The following is a 21,935-nucleotide window of genomic DNA, read 5'->3' on the forward strand; positions in this document are numbered from 1 at the left end:
CTACTCCCACAGGATATTTGCAGTTCACTTTGATGAAACACATTTCAAACCTTCCAGAAATATCCACTGTTCCAAGTTTATACTCCTGTTTTCTTACTCACGATGCTGCAGATATAGTACAAGAAGTCAAGCACCTCCTTGGTTTTCAAGTACAAAAATAAACCACTTGCAATTAAAAGGTGGATAATTCTTATCCAAGGAGATGCAGACTTCCCACTCTTTCTTTGAGATGTGGCAACAGTTCTTATTACGTGATCCCACACAGATACTCATACAACTATAATGTTTAGAAACCCTACATATGGCCTGGGACTCTACCAGCCACTGTTTGATGTAAAAGGATGGCCCCTCCCTCAAAGAGCTCAGCACCACAATACACTATTACAAAATAGTGCTGAACAATTTACAAAATAGGTGCTGAACAACCATCAACACAAACCTCAAAAACCCCTGACAAATGCTTCCTGTGATGCCTTTTCCCATTGCTGTGGATGGATGGAGGTGGGGACCGGTTGTTCCCTAATTAGTGAAACCGAAGGCTGCAGCAGGTCCCCATAAAGTTCTTCCAAAACACGAAGGAAGAGAACACCAGCCCTGGGAGCTGCTTCACACACTATGCACTACATTTCAGCACTTCTCACTGGACACCCTGAAGCATCACCTGCAAAATACTTACTGTAAACAGTACAAAGTACTTCTGGTTATTCTCTCCTACACAGTTATTGACCCACGGGCAGTGATGGTCCATTTTCCGAATGCACCTCTTGCAAACGCTGAAAGAACACAGGTCTTCATTAACGGCACTTTTCATTCCAAGAACACAAAATTTTACAGGGGTTTGAGGGACAAAGAAATTCAGCTAAAGAATCAGAGGTGAAATCTGAACATAAAAGAATTTACTTGGCACCATATTTATATTTGTGGTTTGCTTACTTGACTAAGCCTGTTCAAAATGAACCATACAATACCAAACCACCATTGCAAAAATTAATGCCACACATCAGTGGTTCTTTCCAAAATATGGTTTGAACAATACATTCGGACAGATGGGAAAAATCTGTGTTTAGTTTTAATCTATTTGGCCTGTAAAAATGTCTACAGATTAAAACTAAACATAAATCACAAAGACACAAAAGGTAGTAATGAATAAAGATACTTCTCAGAGTTGCTGACAACAGTCTCAGGTTTATTTGCCAACATTTGCTGGTAGCAGGAACTTGCAATCAAATAAGGCTTTAGAAAAGATTATTAACATCAAGGTTAGCCACATACTAGCAGAAAATAGCTGCGGCAGTCAGTCAGGAAGATGGTACCACAATAGACATTCAAGGTGAAATTAGATGTTAAAGTACTTCACAAAACCAGACTAATGAAATCAAAATTCAAATTCTTGCCAGCGTGCAAGTTGTGGCTGGAAGTCAAATAATTAAAACATTATTACTTTATATATTACTCTGAACATCATTCTCTTGCTTAGTCAGTAACTGCTTCAGCACACATAATAAAGAAAGTCTTTTTCTCTGTTGCTTTCTCATGGGATAGGAGACGAAAGGCAGTCAAGTCTCCTGATACCACATTGTACAAACAAGCACAGAAATCAAATATGAAAAAACACAAAACCCCAAAGCAAACAAACAATAGACCTAGAAAAGAAACAGCCATTCCAGAACAATTCTGGCAGCAATGAAACAGAAAGGGCTAAGCGCTCTGCTAATTTTATTTTTCTTCTTATAACAAAAAGCATCTTGACCTTAATATAAATAATAAACTTCAACACCCAAACACTTAAGGGGAACTCAAATGAAAACATAAATATGTTCTTATCAGCATGTATGAATAAATAATAGAAAATCTCTCTGTCAGAACTAAAGTGAGCCTTTCACTCACTTTAATTGGTGGGAGAGCATAATCCCCAAGGATATGTGCTATGCCTGAAAAACAAATGAGTTGCTATAGGCCTGATCCTAAATGAAAGTCCAGGCAGGCAGATCAGGAGCTCCTTCTCCTCAGGCAAACATGGGTGCCCTACTACCTGTCAATCCCACATGCAGAGGGAAAAAAAGAAAAGCCTTGTTTTGCCAGAACAAACAGCTTAAAATCATTTGGAGCTACATGGGGTCTAAAATCAGCAGGCACAGTAAGAGAAATTTATCTGCCAGGTGATGTACTTTGAAAGACAAGTATCTCTCATTGTGATTAAAAAAAAAAAAGGAAAGGTTAAGGTGAGGAAGATAGTGAGGGAGGAGAATGCCTCCCTGTGTGCGGCTGTGCACACACTTTCCTTGGGCTCTGGGAGAGGTGCAAGCAAACCTCCAACTGCTCCTACTTCCCCAGAGGGACAACCTGAAGCAGCCAAGCCACAGATGTGAAAGAGACAGGAGAGGAGGTTGGGAGGAGAGCTTTATTCCATGCACACATACCAAAAACAGTTGGATGACAGGCAGAACAGGAAGCTAGCTGGTAGAAAAGGAAACACAGAAACCACAACTAAACACTACAGAGAGCAGGGATTGCCCACACTCAGACACTTCCCCCATTCAACCACCCAACTTCCAAATGCTGGCAGGACTAGTTTACTAGGCACAGAGGACTCACTAAATAGCACATTTATCAAAAACATCCTGGTCCCTCTGGCATACAGCTAGCAGTATCTCTTGCTGATGCATATGCTCAACCTTTGGTGTTTTAAAGTCTAATAAATCTCCCTAGGCCACAAAAAAAAAATGTCTGACTGAAGATTCTCAGTATCATCACTGATCAGTAGATCACCTTCCCAAATCTTAATGTCTAAAAACTTATCTTAAAGGACAGAATAAAATACCATGGTGACAAGGTTTTGTGTTTAGCCAGAGTCTTTTTACCTATACTGTGAGTCATCATCAAGACAGCATTTTAGATGTGAAGTTTCATTCATAATTGAAAAGCTGTCACAGGGGATTTTACAGCAGCATTAATAAGTGATAGGCAAGACCACGTTGTTCCTGCTGAATAACCGACTCCTGATTTTCATTAAAATTAAAAAAGTCCCAAAAACAACAAAAAAATAAAAACATTTGCAAACAGAAGCTCTGAAAACAAATATGAAAAAAGCAAACAGCAGGACAAGTTTGCTCAGCTCATTACCATGTATTTCCCTCCCCACAAGACCACTGCATGAATCAGCACTAGCCCAGGTAAGAGTTCTCTCTGTATGTATTAGTTTTTGAGTAGGCAAGGAAATGACACCAGTGCAAACTTATTAACTACTTACTGGAAAGCAGGTTCGCTTGCTTTAAAAGCAGAAGAGAATTTTAGGAAGTAGTTATTTTTTTGCTCACTGCCTTTAGTACTAAAAAGCTCACTACCAGTTACTCTCTTCCAGGAAGTTTATCCTACCAGAAAAAGAAAGGACATGACAGATCAGTAGGCATACTGATCTATCACAAATCACAAAACAAAGTCACAGTACTCAATGAAAATGTGGAAATCTGAACTCTTAATATATACAGTTACCTGCACTTCAGTTTTAACTTAAATATCCCTTCTAAATAGAATACACAGACAAATGGGTTTGTGAATTAAAAAAAGAAGGAAAAGACACTGACCCTTTGGGAGACATTTTATGGATTTCTATGCATTTTGGGAGAGAATGTCTCTTTTCAAGTCATGTTTACATGATAATTTATGGAATGTCAGTTAGAAGTCTGGAACCAAGGGAGCATTCAAAAATTTTAAGTGTTTCTCACTTTGCACAAAGTAGCCCAAGCCTCCTATATATGAAAATTTGTCAGAAAAGGTATGAGATTTGTTCTGAGAAGCTTAAATGTGTCTGGTACTACTGACAACAGAATTTGTATGCCAATCCCTCAACTGACCCACTCCGGTCTCAGACTGCAGTAACAAGGTACACTGGTGAATAATTCTTGAGGTCTTGATGAAACAGCCGTCCTCAGAACAGACTTTACCTGCAGTGATGTGCTCTGTCAGGTTTGATACTACAACACTTTGGGCACTTGTAAACCACCTGTCCTGGTTTTAGCTGTAAACTCTCGATGAACTCTTTTGTGGCATTACCTTTGGGTACAGCACCCTGCAGAAAAAAAAAAAAAAAACAACAAAAAAAAACAACAAACCAGGAGATTAACTTGTGGACATTATGGATGCTAAGAACAACAGGATGACTTAAAACTATGGGAGGGGCAGAAAGAAGAAGAAATAAAAGCGTCCCTAAGATCAACAGAGTTTCAAGAAGAGCAAGAAGATTCAGAAAAGAAATTTAAATGTGGTCTTAAAATATGGAGCCACATACTTATACATAATTTTGGTAGGGCTTTTGTTGTTTTTTTTTAAAACATCAATAAACCTCCACTTAAGCAATTAGTCTTTTGTAGTCCAATAGTAACCTTTACATATTTAAGAATCTTCATCACTCTTTTCACATCAACAGATTTATCATGTCAGTGTTTCCTATCACATACTGAAAACTGCACATGTTTATGCCAGTAGAAGCTGCTTCTTCAGAAGTATCCTTGTGTACACTAAGAGTTGCTGGTAAATAAATCATGTATTTATAGTTATGCTTCCATTGTGTATTTGCTATTTAAACTGGGATTTAACATTCAAACACTGAACACTAAGAATTGTCACATCTGAATAAGGTAGAACAGGTAAAACATTCTTAGCTGTGCAATTTCCACTTTAAAGTATATCTTTAAATAGGTAACATATTGCTGCTATAGGAGCCCAAGTTCATGAGTTTCTAGTCTTTATAGGGACAAAAAAGTTGCTTAAAAAAAAAAAAAAAAAAAAAAACCAAACCAAAGAAACTCCCTCTGCTCCAAAAAAAAAAAAAAAAAAAAAAAGCATAAACATGGTGTATGAAATCACTGCTGGTACATTGACACAATTTACTTCTGTGAAGTTAAGGCTTTTTTAATTGAAATAAAACCAGAGATGCAATATTTCAATAGATTTCTGATGGAAGAGTCTCTTTTCAATACATCTATACAACCTCTTAACAGCAATAAACAGGACCAGTAGTATGGGGCTTTTTAAAGCAATCTTTGGAGAGTTTTTCCTAATAGGCGTGACTAATTTAAAAATTACCAAAACCAATTTCCACAAAATTGCTACAACTCATGTTCTCTCTCTTAAGTATGCAGCAAAGCTCAAAACTTTAGGAATGTTCTTAGCAAGGGCCCATTGGAAGCAGTTCCTGAAATGCAGGACACACGCTATCAATTGTGAAGAACTGAGTCGTTCATTTATTTATTATAAGAATTCTGCTTGTTTGCCTCAGCAGTGCTTTTTGTTTCATTCTCATCTTACATATGCCCCTGGTTCCCCATGTCCTGGAAGCTTCCTTAATCCCAGACTCACTGTCTGTCAGATGTTAGTGCACCCCTTCTCTGTAGCTTCCTTCTTGAATTTTATTTAGCTGAATTCCTCGTTATAAAATGAAACGAAATCCCACTGGCTCTCCACCCACGTACGTAAATCCCACCTCACACAAGGAATTAATATATATTTCCCCAATTACTCTCAACAGAAATTGTATCTGCTTCTACAACACTGCTCCAATTAGCCCATTTCAAAATACAGCTTTTGTTTCACAAGAGCTGCTGCTAACTCTGCAAAATAATTCCAGCCACCTGAAGGTCCCTAAGCATAAAAATCACACAACATACAATAATTAACAACTACCTTTAGGATACAGACTATCTAACAAACTGCTTCAACCCTCTATTCCCGAGTCCAGAAGTTTCAGAGGCTAAAGTACTGCTTATACTTCTGCCCAGCAGCAGTAGCTTGCAATTCAACAATCTTTACCACAAATTGTGACAATACCCTAAATCAAGCCATTTCTGCAGTGCTGAGGCTTCTGGAAGAGCTGAAATCTAAGAAACAAAGATTATACTGAAGTCTTAACTGCACCTAACAAGGTTTCAAGGGGGAAATAATATTTGGAAGGGGCAGACTTACTAGAGGCACATCACCACTCCCAACAGCAGCAACATTTGTGAGGAAGGAGACAGGAGAAGCCCAAGCTTGTCTTTCCTTCCACTGACTAGTGGAGATGGGGTTTTGAACTGAGTCTACTGTCCAGAGGTTATTAAGCAAAATAAACCATCACAGGCCATTCAGAATTAGCGTCAGGGTGCTAAACTTTATCTTGTCACAAACTGAAAGATGAAAAAGCAGCAGATCTGATCTCTCAAAGCAATGTTCTAAGGATACATACAAGGGGATCTCACAACTCTGATGCTTCCCAACTTGCCTAAGAACTGCCATCTCTTAGCATGCTCAGACTGTATTTATTTCAGCCTTGTCCAATACACTCAACAAAATCAGTAGAATGAGAGATGGTAACACAGCTTTTCAAAACAACACATATTCTGCTCTGTTCTGCTGAAGCAATACTTGCCAAGGCAGACAACCAAAACCAGCTTTTCTAGCTTTCCTGTTTGTCAAGACACAACAAGCCACAAACACAAGATCTGCCACTGGGGAGAAAACAGCATCAGAGAGAAACACTCTCCTTCCCAGTGCAGAAAGAGGAGCTGCTCACACACCAGGAATCTAGTGCTGGGTCCTTGACTTTGCATCCGAATTGAGTGGGACGAAAAATTAGCATACCACATCAGCAGCCTCTCTCAGCAGGCTGACACACAAAAGTTATTTAAATCTGCCACTCACTCAGCAACTGATTTACCCAACATCTAGCAGACAAGAAAAACACCGCCTATTTCTTTCCGAGACACACAGAGAGAGGTGTATACTTACTGGATCTGTCAGCATAGCACGAAAATGTGAAGCCAAAGCGAGGAAAGCCAAGGTGTTGAACAGTGTGCCATTGATGACACTATAAACATAATCTCTCGATGGAACTAGCATGACAAGAAGGACTACAAAGTCGGCATAGAACACCAGCATCCAGGTAACGACAGCACATGCAATACCACAGCCATCTCGAATAAACCACATTGTTCCCAGGGAAGCGCGGCTAGGAGGTGGAACACACTTTTCTGGCTGGAGGTATTCAGGTGTCCTTTCAATATCTCTGAAGCGGTGGACTGGAGTAATCATCATAGGCTATTATGTCCATACTTGCATCTGAAAGAGAGTCAGAAACAGCGCTCACTGCTCTGCCAGACATCCAGACCTCTGTTCACATAACTGCATGGTCATCACATGGGAAAATTGCAGAAAGTGAAATGAAAAAGCAAAAAGGTTAATAAATCAAACACGAAATAATGGATTGGGAAACCACACTCTTGCGCTTATCAGAACACTCCTTACTCAGAAGACTCTAAGTGCTTTTAAGAAGTGCTTAATTACACACTAGGTCTACCTGTGTGCCACCTCCACCTCCCTAAGTGGAAAGGCAACAAGCATTTTAATGAAGAAAAAGTCATCAGGTAGGAGCCAACAGGAGCGGCCACAACAGGAACTGAAGCAAGAACTTGGCACTGTCACTGTCACTGTGAGGGGGAGAAGAGGAAGTCCTGCCACACCTGGCAGGGTCCCTTTTTGCTGCTTCGTATTTGGGGAAGCGTCTTTCCTACACATACTGGGAAACTAAGCAAGTGGAAGAGGCTTCCTTTCTCCTTACCCACTGACTCCCAGCTTTGGGGTAAAAGTGCAAAAACAAACAGCTGTACAGTCAGATTTGCGGGAATTGATTAAGGCACAACCCAGAAAAGATCTTAACAGGAACTTCTAGTCTTGGCTGGAGGATGTAATTTTCCAGCAACAGCTGTCCCCAGCTCTCACCTCCTCCTCTGGCCTTAGATCCCTTGGAAGTCTCCTGCTTTACCATGCTTCTCCCGCCACCTTTGCTCCATTCCTCAATGGCATTTGTTTTGCTTCCCATTTTCCAGCCAACTCCACTCTACTGTAGCAAGAGGACCAACACTAACCCTGTCCTCTCCTCTCCTCTCCAGCTCTGCAGACACCTTGTCTATCCAGAGAGTAAGAGTCATCTTGTAACCAGGAACAGTAATGCTCCAGGTATGCACCATGCTTGCGTTTCAATGTAACTCCGACCAAATGTAGGCATTAAAGAAAACAGAGAAGGTGCTCCTAAGTCTTTGGCAAGGCATCAATCCATCTGTACTCAATAATGCTGGAGCACACCTGGAATGCTACACTTTGAAAGTAGCTCTTTACACACCCAGCAACCTCCTCCAAACAACTTCTACTCAGAGTATTTGCTCAGTGCTCTAAAAGCTTCATAACACTACACCCTCTGAAGACCCATCTTTCTACAAAAATGGTTACAATAATTCTACTGCCAAATGCACTGAATTGCAGATCCCTGAATGGAAGGTATCAGCCTCCTGCTATTTCAAAAGGCTTATTCTCATGGTTTTGCAAAACAAGAGTGTTCATTATGCCGTTTAAATTCAGAGAAAGTGTTCACCACCAATTACGCTTTCAGCCAAGAAAGTTCACCCTAAAGCTATTTTTGTTATTAATTGTTTAAAAATGGATATATTTTACATAAAACATAGTGAGAGAATTGCAGAAATCCCAAGGACTTCAAACTTTTCTCCAGATTTTATGGCTAAGTTCTACCAAATACAAGAAGAAAGTTCTACTCCTCCCAACAGCAACCTAAATGGAGATGTTGCTGCCCCTATCTCAACAGGGAAGGAGATGATAGTTTACTTTTCAGCTATTATTATAAGAAGACCAAATTCATAAGAGGAGAATTATTCTTTCACAGCCAAAGAATAAGGTTATTAATGAGCAGGATGATTAATTACATGCAAGCACAGAAATTATGAGTTTTGTGTGCCTGAGTGCGAGTGACACGAAGAGAGGTACTGGAACTGCTGTGGCCACAGTGAGAAGCAAAAGCCAGAAGTACAAACTTCCTAAGTGTACAGAAGCTGATGAACTAGACAATTTACAGCATTTGTTTTCTAACACAACTCATCTAAAGAAACTAGGAGAATTAGGTATTTTCTTATCTTTCCACTTTGAACATTTAGTATGCTGCCAAGCAAGTTTAAGATGGTTTATGAATCTAAAGAGAGTCACGTGGATTAATGCTAAAGTATATCAGTCTTGTATTTACACACACATCACACAGAACAGAAATATCAAGATGAAAATGTCCTTGTAAGGATGTCATTTACTTCAACATGAAAAAAGCCCACAACAAAAAACCCACTCCTCATTCACAAAATTCACATAATATGTTGTAATTACTCTGTATTTTAACCACAGCTATAATTTAGCCTCATGATTCCTGATATTTAGGAAGACAAGCTATGTAACTTTTGTAAACAGTGATTACCCAAACAATCTGGCAGTCTAAGTTCAGATAAATCTATACCTACTAGTATATGCATACCTTTTCTCACATTTTTCACAACTGCTATAAGGACAACTATGTATTCAAATACTCACACAGACTTCACAAGTATTTCTAAGACTTAGTTCTTCCACTCCCTCAAGGAAACAGGTTAACCTTCACTGCGTTGTTTAATAAGCTTATTAAAATTGCTATGCTTGTTTGCCAGCTCAAAATAAAACTGTTATAATTAAAGATTCACACCTGACAACAGCATTTAGTTGACAAGAACATCACATTACATTAAAAAGTAAGAAAGAAAACTGTAATTTAGGTGTTCAACTTTCAATTGAAAGTTTAGACTTGACACACCAGGTGCAGTAACAAGCTGGGACAGTCCTGAACACAGACTCTCGGGATTTTTTGCCTAGACTCTGTGCCTTTTTTGCCCCCTAAGGTTTTGTATACCAAAGCAAAGGAATCAGTCACAGGAAAAGCAAACTCCTATTTAACAAAGGAATCAGTTTGACAAGTCACCTTAAGGTCAGTATTAGCAAAGACTGACTGAAAGCTGAACAAATACACAGTGATTAAGCTGCAGGTTTAGTCCTGAACAGCACACTTGGGCAGTGAAATAAAACTTAATCTCTCTTGCAAGTGCAGGAAGTAGATTCACTCCAATAAAAGTTCTACAGCTCTCTCTCAGAAATATTATTGAGCTAAAATAAAAATAAGAAAAAACCTATTGCTGTAACTGTCCAAGGAGAAACTGGAAGGAGCCCTGAGGCCCTCTCAGTTTTAAAGTCTGGAGACTCATTTCTGTAGTGAGTTAAGAGGACAGAGCACAGGTCCCTGAATATGACTAGAGAACAATTTTGTTATTTAATGCATTCTGCCATTTAAAGCTCGCTTTAGAGGCCTCATTAGGCAACAAAAGAAATCAGTACATAAACACCATACATTGTTCAAGAAATACATATCTGTTTTACTGTTCGTTATCTTAAGAGTCAAGCTATAGGAGCTTAAAGTCTCAGCTTCTCTCCTACATGACCCAGTTAGTGTTTTTTTTTTTTAATTCCTTGTTCTTATATACACAAACATCTGTTTTGGTTTATGTTGTCCAGTTTGGTATTTTCAGATAAGTAATACAACAACCAAAAAAAAAAGGTTGTAGCAGGGTGGAAGCAGTAACTTGCCCTAACTGGTTTGCCTTTCAATCATGCTGCATATGAACTTAATTTATAATACAGATGGAATATGTCAGCTCCTCCTGCTCTGGAGCAAACAATATGTAAACAATGTAGGCAAGGGGCTTAAGGACTTAATCTTGGTGTCAGGCTACAAGAGAGGCCACTAGGTAAGTGTGAGATACAATGACAACACACACATCAATTCAGCTTGATGACTGAGCATGACAGAGCAAAGACCTTTTATTTTTTTTAATCTGGAAGGCATTTGGCAATACAGGAACAATCAAAAAACATGTAATACATAAGTTAGAAATGGAAACTAAAATGAAAATCCACTTCCTGCTACAATGAACACTTAAATTATGCTATTACACCCTATATCAACTGTCTTTCTACCTGCCATAAGCCACGACAAAAAAATCTGGTTTTTAATGGCCTGTGACCGCCAAAGAATTTGCTAAGAATGCATAAACAAATGATGTGGGCCTTTACCCAGTAAGTGCCTGAAAGCTACCTGAGGTTCTGATGTAAAACTTACAGCAAACTTAAAACCACCATCATTGTGAATCTGCTGATTCTCATGTAATTATTCATGTTAGTGAAGACAAGCACATGGGTATGACTTGCAGAAGTACAGCATTACTATGTACATTGCAACCATTTCCTCTATTACAAGTCCATTAACACTGAACTCTGGGAAGAGGTTACATTTTAATTTTGTCATATGAACTAGGTGAATTTCAAGTTCTGCCAACTACATGAAAACAATACTGGGGGAAAAAAAGAATAAAAAGAAGAGAGATAGGGAAGAACACGGACCTTTTTTAGGTTTTCCGTTTGTTTTTTTATTTACTTTAAAGAAATACTTCCAAACAGCTTTTATGACACACAGAGTACCTTGAGAGCTGACAAACAACACTGAAGTTAATTTTTTATCATCAAAATGAAGCAGACATACGTAACTAGCCATACTATATTCACATCAGCTAAGGCAGGCAATCTAGATCCACAGGACAGATGTCCTTTTAAACGAAATCAGTCAGGTCCAGACAGACAGAAACTGCAGAATTCGTTTTTAAGTTTATTTCATTTTTTCTGCACATAAAACTACATAGATTAAAACACTGCATATTTAATCCTCTTTTGCAAGAGACATAAGAGAAGGTGAGTTTCCTAACTAAAGGGGTTTTTATCTATGCTTTTCCTGCCACACTTCCATGCAGCCAAAATCTAATAGGCTTGTGAAAACTTGCCAAAGCAGAGATAATGAAAAATATCAGTATTTATATGTATATTCCTAGTGGCTCCTGCAAGGCCTAAAAAGCTTTATCTGATCTACAGGAGTGCAACAAAACAGGCCAACTATGCTGAGAATTTCTGGCAGTCTCCTGCAGATTCGTCCAGATATCCATCGGCATGGCAGTTTCCAACCTCTGGTTTACAAAACCCTGGAGGGTCAGTGGGACACTTCTAACAGGTCTGTGAAAGGCAGCTAAAAAAAGCAAACCTATTATTAGCAGGCTCAAAGTTGCTACAGAGAGTTGTACTTCCATTGGAATACTTTCGGGACTTCACACATGGTTAAAAATACCAAACAAACAAGAAACAAAACAAACCTGACCCCAGTTCAGGCTAAAACCCCAAACAGGTAAAAACCTTCACTTGGGTTACAATGGCAAGGCAAGAGGGAAGAAGCAGGCACGGAAGTTAACGCTGCGCTTACAGGACACCCGATGACTCAGATCGAATTATCCCAGGGCAAAGTCAGCGCTGCCAGCCCTCCTCCAGCCATCCCAGGAGCAGGGAACAGGATTATGCCTACCACAGATACTTTTTCACTTTTCTCCTGGAAATTCAGGCTACATTAAGGAGTATAGTTACAGCCTAAATATTACATTACCACCTATGCATCTGCTTTTAGCAAAAGTCTCACAAACATCTCAAGATTCTCCTGAATCATTTGGCTCCTGAAGTCAGATAGTTTGAACACTTCCAGTTCCCATACTGAAGAAAAATGGGGCAAAGAAATCTTTAAGAATTTACAAGGCTTAAAATAAATTTGTGTTTCCTGAGGGTAAAAGCACAGGCTTGGATTACCTTCCTTGAAAAGGGGAATAGAGAGCACATAAAACCAGATGGTAACCAATTTATAACATTTTTCTATACATAAAGGGAGTAAGTGGCTGCACTACAATGCTTTATAGTAATTGTTTACAAAACTGTTTATAACATCAACTATTTTGATTTATTTTCTATTTTTAATTTATTTCTTACTTCAAAGAGGTCACACACGAACAAGACTTTTGTAAAAATGGCTCACACTAAAATCATACTTTCATTATTTTTATTAGAAGCATCTTATTAGAGGGGAAGATTTAATTGAAGTCATGCCTTCCTGCACATAAAAGAACACATTTGAATAGAGTGCAAATACATAGCAGGAACTTCTCCCTAAGGAGAGAAAGGGGAGGGGGAAATTATCTCAAAGATGTCTGTCATATCTAGAAACTCCATCCTGAGGGCTTGGATCGGGCTGAGTCTCAAAAGAGATGCAGCCACATAAGGCACAAACCCCTCAGTCCTTCTCTAATTTGCATCAGTGTAGACAAGAAGCAACTTCAACAGTGCCAGAGGAATTCCTTTAGTAGAACTGAAAGGAAAATAAGGCCATGTTTTCTGAATTATGAATACAGGGGTTTCCCTATCCTGATGCTTGTGGTATGCAGTCTCTCAGGGTGGATGGGAACAGCTTCCTGGTTAATGTCTGTATCATTTCTGTTTAACTAATGGACATGTATTGTATAAATAAATTATAATGCAATAAAGACTGACCTAAGAGTCTGAGTTATCTGGTGATTGCATCCCCACCAAAAGGCCTGTCAGCTGCTAGCCTGAGCAAAGGAGAGCAGACAATGTAGTTACTGTCCAAGGTACAAAAACACTGGACCACTATGGATGAGTGACAAAATTGGTGCAACATGTAGAAACAGAGCACAAATCACAAGGGTACCAAGACTGAGGTCAGACTTGGATCTGACTTGGTCTGATCACAAAGTCAGTGATCTTAATAAGTCTTTCATCAGAGATAGAAGGTACTTTATAAAACTGTCATTAAGTAATGAACCATTACAAAATAACTGATAAGTTTTTAACTATCAGAGCTGCAAGGGCATCAGAGAAATTCTTTCACCTCAATCTCACAGTTTCCCAATAGACCAAATATACACAAGCTACTTAACCCATGTCAAAAGAGCAATATTAATCCTGCACATACCAATTCTTGTTGCATTGCCACTTATCTAAAGTTAAGCATTGGAAGGAAAGAGCAATCATGCAGGAGATATTGCACCAGGAAACAGAAAACAACAGATGGGGATATCATGCTCTCCCACAGCATTGCAGTTATCCTGAATGCACAGCCTTATGAGAGACAAAACAGGAGATGCTCTCCTGGTCTTCTAGACAGACAGCTTTGCAATTTACATGCTGACTCAGGACTTAAAACAGCAAGCCACTGGATTAGGGGAATGTAAACTCTCAATTTGTCCTTTATGAACCTTTTTTTTTTTTTTTTTTTAAGACAGGCAAAAAATAAAGGGGAAGGTTTATCTATAAAACTGGTATTATTTTTAGTTTCAATTTTAAAGACCACACAACTTCCATGGCATAAGGAATATGTTTTGCAGAGCAGGAAGAGCTGCAGCTTTAAAGTTTTAATCGTAATAAGAAGCTGGCAGAACCCCTCTAGTCTAAAAAAAATATTCTAACTACTATATTTCAAGGCAGAAAGAGCACTTTAACTACCAGACATACGTTTTCACTCAAGACGGTCTATCACAGGATTTGGCTCTCACCTGCTTTTGCTACAGCCCCCTCTTCACAAGCCTGAACAAGTCACACTCTGATTTTATTCCCCTGCCTGTAGTTTATTATTCTGCCTTGCCACATATGGGTAGGTAAAGATGTAGGTATAAAGGCTGTAAGGCATTTAGATTTCAAATCTACATACTACACCTAAGCAGATCCCTAAGTCAACTACAGAAAGTATACAGGGCATACATTAAAATAGCACATTAAAAACACAGGGACCAACAAATTATCACCTCTATCCTGCAAAGTTAAAATCACAATTGGAAGAAACATATGCTACTACTTAGAGAACTGGAAAAACCTGCAGGTTCAAAGTTGCTGTAGGTTAAAGCTTTTGAAACATAGCAAAGAACATCTGAGTTGGCAAACTAAGCATTTCTTGTTTTGCTCACTTTAGCGCTGGCAAGTAGAAGGGATCCTTGCTGCCATAAAAAATAGTTTCTGTGTGTAAACTTTAATTTTCTTTTGAAATACAGAGAGTTCAAGACAAGACCAGCTACCATATATAATATCTTCCTTATCTATTCTGTGCTGTATTGGACATCTGTAATTCAAGTGGCCACTGCAAAGAAGAAAGATGTATATCACATTACCTACCTTTATCATCTGCTACAGTCCTCTCTGTAATCTATGGTATGTGGTATGGTACTACTGCCTTCCCACTAAGCCTGTATATGACTTTTTTTACCTTTTTTTTTTTTTCCAAGAGCACAGTATTTTACACTACCTTTGCTCACTCACACTGTTTCAGCTTCAGCCCACTTGTTTTAACTTCTGTATGCTGCACCACATTTAAGATTGGTCACCCCTGTCAGTTCTGCATTATTGCAAAATTCACAGCTGAACATGACAAACACATCATCCACCACCAGCACAGGAGCACAAACATCAACAAAGGCCTTGCATTTCCTCTCATTCAACATTCCTCTGCTGTCAGAGGATCTTACCAGTGAGTCTTCTGTGTCCTTTTTTTACTTGCTGTTTTACTTGCTCCTGGAATAGTGTTTTCCAACGTTTTCCTAGCTGAGCTCTGCTGCTGTACCCTTCCCTTTCATTTCCTTAACTTCCCATGCCTATCCTCTCTCTCTTTTTTCCCCTCCTCTTGCACTCCTACCTCTTCTCCCATAACAGCATGGATTCTGCATGGCCACCTTGTAACCTGGTGGTGCAAAGAGATATGAGGCTATAAGCTTAGACAAATCTCTCGTTCCAGTTTCCAGAAGCACTCCCAAGCAGCCCCCAAGCTGGGGGCACAGCCAGAAGCAGGCAACAGGAGTTAACACACCAGCGCTCCTGTGCAGCGAGCCAGCACCTAGCTGCACCTTGCCTCTAACACCTTGCACCTCACTAGCAGGGAACTGCTGCCATATGGGGAGGTCTTTGGCACCCACATCCTACAGACAAGCTGGCTCGCGTTTTTGGACTCCCTCTCGAAAGGACAATGTGTGAAGTGTTACTGGCAGACTTGCTGCACTGCAGCTCCAGGCAAGGGCTATCTTCTTTCCTTATTGCCTGCACAACCCAGGAAACACACGACTTCAATTAGAAAAGCTTTAACTTCTCGTTTTCTTGAACACAACCCAAAGCTTCAGATCAGTTACATGCACAGGTTAAATACAATGTTCCAGGTATAATCGGTCACATTTACTTTGCTTCAACCAGCTAAGCACAGGATGGGGGAAATAAAAACTGACAACAAGCTATTCTGCCGTGTCATATTTTACATTATCTGCTGTCTTCTGTCAGGAAGGCAGAAAAACTGTACTCCCAAATATCGCCCTAAGAAAAAGGTTATGTCTACACTGCAGAGGGATCAGAGAAAAGCATAAGCTCAGCCAACTAACATCTGCAGAGACTGGCTGAGCTACAGCCAGACCATTTTCAGACTGACACCACTGTGGGTGTCCATCTAGTCTCCTCTACAGGAGAGATGCCCTGGTACAGCTGTATGGGAAATGTCTGCACAGTAAAACCGGCTCCATGAGCAAGTCTCTCTGAAATAATGCAACACACAGGTTTAAACTGCATGGACTATGCAACACTGCTAGCTCCTGTTCTGCTGGAGGCGCACAGCAATCCACCCATTGAGAAAAGTAAATTCATATTAGGTAAGAAAAAGAGATTCACCAAAGCTGAGATACCACTGTCCAGAATACACACATACTGCTGAAGAGTGTCAGCTGTTCCCCTTTGCTGATGCAAAGGAAACTGCCCACAAAAAACACATAACTACTTCGGCACAGCAGACCTGCATCTGCTGAGGAATTAAGCATTCACCTTCTTGCAACCTGCTCCCATTATTTGGATTAAATTACATTTGTGTACTTTTGTCCACAAACAACAAGCAATTTCAAGGTGAAATAGACACCCTTGTCTGTAACTACATCACTTAAAATGAAAATTAAAAGGAAGCAGAAACATACATGAGAATACCCAATAGATGTTATTGGGTCCTAAATGTCACAACAAATATTTTGGGTTTTAGGCAGACCTGATATTCGCCCTTTTATAAACCTATAAACACACAAGAGTGTGTGGGCTGCACCTTCTAAATCTCAGTGAACATTCAGTCAGACACAACTTACTACCAGCAGCAGGTCCCTCTGGTGTGACAAACACTATTGCATCAGTGAAGCAGTGCCAAGAGCTACGCTGACAGAGTCATAGTCTTTGAAGGAGCGGATCTTTATTGCACATGGGGCTGCATTTTTAAAAGACGTAGGAATGGCATGGCTACCCTTATGATGACACTTATCACTGAAATGCCTGTAATGCTACGCTTAGACTTATTTGTTGCTTTCATTAAGCAAAGGAAAACATGGTCCTCACTAATGACTTGCTATCTACACCACAAGACACACAATGCAGTCACTCACTATAAGTCACCAGTCCCTCCCCTCTCTGTGATTCCACCGTATCAGAACAGCCATCCAAATTTGAGCTCCTTTCTTACAGATCCGACATTCCACACACACCTTTGCTGTGCCATGAGTCTGGCATACTGTCACTCTCTCTCATGCTAAAAACCACAGTTTATCTTTTCTGAATCGAGATCAAAGGAAAGAGATCTAAACGACCTTCGCTGTCCATCCCACATCCCTCAATGGTACACAACAAGTGGAGAGCCCATCAGGGACCAGACTGCTGCCCCCTCCTCCCCAAGGCCTGTTTTCTTGAAGACTATTTTCTAATGAGCCATCGTGAACTCTTGCTTCTTCTTAAAAATTTACCTTACAGAACTACTCCAGTAACACTTAGAAGCTGCCGTTCCAAACCAGTCCGGATCGCTTGCTACTGCCACGTAAAACTCACCATCCATTTCAACTAAACCCGCCACAGCACAGCGCCATGGTTTCCCACGGATTACTCCCGATGCCGGGGGCGCATCTGGCCGATGGTGCCATCGGACAGCCGCAGCCACACGCCTGGTGACCAGGGCCACCTCGGAAGCGACAGGGTCAGCTCCACTCGCTGTCCAGCCGCTCGCTGGCGGGCACGTCCCATCGCTGCAACGCATTAGCAAATTACAGGACCACTGCAATCCACTGACAGGTCACAGGACCACGACGAAATCGCTGTAGGCTCCGACTTTAAATTTCCTGCCGAGGGGACTCAACACTGCTCCGAAAGGCCGCGGAGCAGACCTAAACCACGAATTTAGCACGCTATCATTTAACGTGTTCAGCTTCCCAGTATTTAAAGCCCAGCGCTGGAAGGCGGCGAGGTGAGAGCGGGAGCCCTCCTCCCGTTTCCCGACCGATGCCCACAGGTCCTGGGGACGCCGCTGCGGGACACGACCCGGCCCTGGCCCGGGGGCCCCGCCGAGGGATGCGGAGCACCGCGCGGCCCTTGGGCGGCCGCGCCACCCCCGGGCTCCCGCACGGCCGAGGGGCCGCGCGGGCCGGGGACACCAGGGACAGCGGCGGGGCCGGGGGGGTGGCTGGTGGAGCGGCGCAGGCGGCGGCGGGACGGCATCCACCGGCGGCCCGCTCCCGGTTCCCAGCTCTCTGCTCCCAGTTCCCGCTCCCGCCTCGCTCCGCCAGCGCACACACCTGCCCGCCCCCCAGCACCCCCGCCCCGCGCTGTCAGTCGCACCCACCTACCCCAGTGGCCGCCGCCGCCGCCGCGGGTCCGGCGCGCCCCGCCGCCCCCGCGCCGGCAGCGGCACGGCACGGCACGGCACCGCACCCCCCCTTCCGCCGCCCCTTGCGCGGAGGTGGAGCGGCCGCCGGGAGGAACCAGGAAGTGAACGGCGGCGGCGGGAGGCAGCGCGTCCCCGGCCCTGCCCTTCCCCGCCCCGCCAGGGGCTCCCCGGCCCACGGACGGGCACCGGCGGCTCCGGGCCGCCTGTGCCGACTGCATGTTAACGGCCCAGGCGTGCGGGTGCTTGGGGGGAAATGAGGGTTTTGTGAGGAAAAACCCCACACTTTTTTGTTTTGACATGGGAACAGATGGTTCTGCCTCAGCGGGCACCTCTGAGCCCCAGGCCCGTTCAGGGTAGTTTTGGTTTGCAGGTATCCAAAATCTGTTAGCACCCAAGAAGGAGCCGTACAGTGCAGAGCAGTGAGGATGTTTGGGGAACTAGAGTATCATTCTTAGGAGGAAAGGCTGAGGAAGTTGGGCCTGTTCAGTCTCGAGAAGAGACTGCTGAGAGGGGACATCATTAATGTGTATAAATGTCAAAAAGGAGGGGGGGTGTGGGTGTGCCAAAGAGATGGAGCCGGGCTCTTCTCAGTAGTGCCAAGCACTAGGATGCAAGGCAGTGGGCAGAAACTGATGCACAGGAAGTTCCATCTGAACATGAGGAAGAACTTCTTTGCTGTGTGGGTGACCATGCACTGGAAGAAGTTGTCCAGAGAGGCTGGAGAGTCTGCCTCACTGGAGATACTCAAGAACTGTCTGGACACAATCCTGTGCCATGTGCTCTAGGACAGCCCTGCTCGAGCAGGGAGGTCGGACTAGATGACCCACCGTGGTCCATTCCAACCGTACCTGTTCTGTGACTCTTGATTCTGTGACAGAGCACTCCACTGCAGGTGTCATGTTCAGAGCCAGGGCAAGGGCTGAGTTTGCTTGACAGTCTCCACATCAAGCCACTGCTTCCAGCCTTTGTGGCCTTGCCTAGGTATTAAACATGCAGTGCAAATCTTCACAATTCAGGGGGTTGCCTTTCTGGCTGTGTTGATTTGGCACAGCCTCTTTTTTTGGTAGTGGGAGACAGACAAAAGTGGCTTCTGTGAGAAGCTGCTAGAAGCTTCCACCACATCTGACAGAGCCAGTCTCTGGTGGCTCCGAAGATGAACATGCTGCTTGCCCAATTAGACAGGTTGGTAACACCTCTGTGATTATATATTTTAAAAGAAAATCAAAATGGCGCACCGGCAGCTTTTTCCAGGGGTGGCGAGGTGCTGCCACTGGGGCCATCCCAGCACAGTGTCATTGACATCTGGGTACTGCAGCCATCGCCATCAGGGTGCAGCTTGCAGCGAGCCTTGTCTGCTTGGCCACCGCTAGCCAACTGTACCGCAAGCAGAAGGGCAGTGATGGCGGCTTCTCCCTCCTGGTGCCCCGCATGAGGAGAGGCACTCAACAGCACCAGTGCTGCGGCAGCCACCACTGCCCACTCGGTGGCTGTGGGGCCACCTGGCTGGTGGTGAAAACATGGTGAGCAACTCCCCGATGCAGAACCTAAACGAGATCAACCACTGAGCCCTGTAGGATCCTGCAAGAATTTTTGAATACGTGGAGCTTGTTTGCAATGGTACCTACAAGCAGTAGTTTTTCTCCTAGTCAGAGAAGAGGAGGAAGTGAGGACATGTGAGGGAGAACAACATGGTGGCATCCCAGTCAGTGGAAAAAGAAGGGGAGGAGGTGCTCCAAGAGCCAGAGCTAAGATTCCTCTGCAGGCCGTGGTGAGGACTATGGTAAAGCAGTCCCCCTGCAGCCCAGGAGGTCCACAGGGGATGCGGAGATCCACTCACAGCCCATGAGAGAAGCACTCACGCTGGAGCAGGCGGATGCAGGGGAAAACTGTGATCCACTGGGAGACCTGAATGGAGAGAGAGGGCCCTGCTTCCAGAGATAGAGAGAGAGGACCCTTGCTTCCAAACTAGAGCAGCCTATCCTTAGAGAACTGCACACTGTGGACAAGTGACCCACGCCACAGCAGTTTCAGAAAGACTGTTTGCCCATGGGAGGGACCCCAGGGCATAACAAAGACTCCTTTCCCTGAACAAACAGAAAAAAAATCTCAAGTGACAATCTGACCAAAACCCCCAAACCCTGTCTCTCTCTGCTGTCGGTGGGAAAGAGGGAGGGGCTGGGGGAAAAATGTTGGTTTAAAGGCTTATTTTACTTCTCATTATCCTCCTCTGACTGTCAATAATAAATTTACTTTATACCTTTAAATTTTAACCTGTTTTGCCCTTAGTCCTCATCTCAACTCATGAGCCCTTCATTTTTTTTTTTGCCTCTCCTCTGCCCAGCTGAGAGCAAAAGAAGATCAGCAAACGGCTTTCGTGGGTGTGTGGTGTTTGGCCAGTGTCAAACCACGACATGGGCCAACATACATTATTCATTTACCACAATGAAATTAAAGATACTGCTTTGCCTTTGTTAAAAAAAAAAAATCCCAACATACAAACCCCAACAAACCCAAGAAATAAGTGGCATCCTTTTTTGTATGGTAAGCTTCACTACTGCCTTGTGCTGGAATTTCAATGTCCTCAGAAGTGCTCTTTAGGGCAAGAGGTTGCCTTCTGCCCTCCCTGAGGAAAAACGAGCCAAACCTGCGCTCCTCCCACCTCTAAAAAACTGCTGTTCGCATGTGAACAAAATTTGTTAGCTGAGCCTCTGGACTATGCAAGAATTTGACTAACATTAGGTAGACTCCAAGCTGGGGTGGCAGAACATAACTCTTTGCTGGCAGTTGTATCTGTTAGCTGCTGTGGGCTAAGCCATGAGAGTCAGGAACTAAGATGAGAGCCAGAATGTCATCTCCCTATGCTCTCAGTGAAAATCATCATCTGCATTAACACTGTTTTAGATCAAGAATTCACTCACATTTTCAGGGAGTTTTTGATTTATTCTTGTTTGGTTCACACTGTGCAATATGAGGACACAGGTATTGTACTGCAAGTCAAACGAAGGGTCAGTCTGTGCTGGAAAGCAGCACTGGCAGATGCTATTTTAGGGAGAACATACAAACCAGGACCCTTTCATGCATGGGCACTGCCTTTGTCTGGCACTCCCATGGGTCAGCAAGGAGACCTGGCCCTGCTCACCTCCCTAGGGTGAGTGGGGAAGACAAGCTACCCAAGCTCCCAGCTCTGCCAGGCTCCACTGCTGGCTCTCCCCACCAAGAAACAGTACACGATCCCTATACAACCCTAGTGTGCAGAAATGAGCCTCCTTTTAGATGCAGGTAAGCTGTGGAAAGAGTGCCAGAAATGCATCGGCTCTGCCCCGACTGCTGATTGATAAGCAGCCTGCCAATGGGACCAGACCAAGGTAAAACTTCCAAAAGCGTCCATCGCTCTTGAAGTTTGCTCCCACTGCATCATGCCACCTGCTCAAGTAGGCACAGCCAGGAATGC

The 21,935-nt window shown here is 42.9% G+C and overlaps 1 protein-coding gene across 3 annotated transcripts in view; it reads right to left on the reverse strand.

The window, feature by feature from the left end:
- The window catches only part of ZDHHC3 (zinc finger DHHC-type palmitoyltransferase 3), a 33,911-nt gene extending 15,382 nt beyond the window's left edge, over positions 1–18,529 (reverse strand). For 2 of the 3 annotated variants that reach the window (XM_053984328.1, XM_053984344.1), the window contains exons 1-4: positions 18,444–18,529; positions 6,763–7,092; positions 3,945–4,069; positions 677–773 (exon numbers count right to left, since the gene is read on the reverse strand). In XM_053984328.1, coding sequence (XP_053840303.1) covers positions 677–773; positions 3,945–4,069; positions 6,763–7,068 — 528 coding nt within the window. In that variant the 5' untranslated portion in view covers positions 7,069–7,092; positions 18,444–18,529. Of the gene's footprint in view, positions 1–676; positions 774–3,944; positions 4,070–6,762; positions 7,093–18,439 lie in introns of all 3 variants that reach the window. The other variant, XM_053984337.1, reaches the window with a different exon arrangement.
- Between the last annotated feature and the right edge of the window lie 3,406 nt (positions 18,530–21,935).

Source organism: Vidua macroura, chromosome 1, assembly GCF_024509145.1.
Source record: "Vidua macroura isolate BioBank_ID:100142 chromosome 1, ASM2450914v1, whole genome shotgun sequence".
NCBI lineage: Eukaryota > Metazoa > Chordata > Aves > Passeriformes > Viduidae > Vidua > Vidua macroura.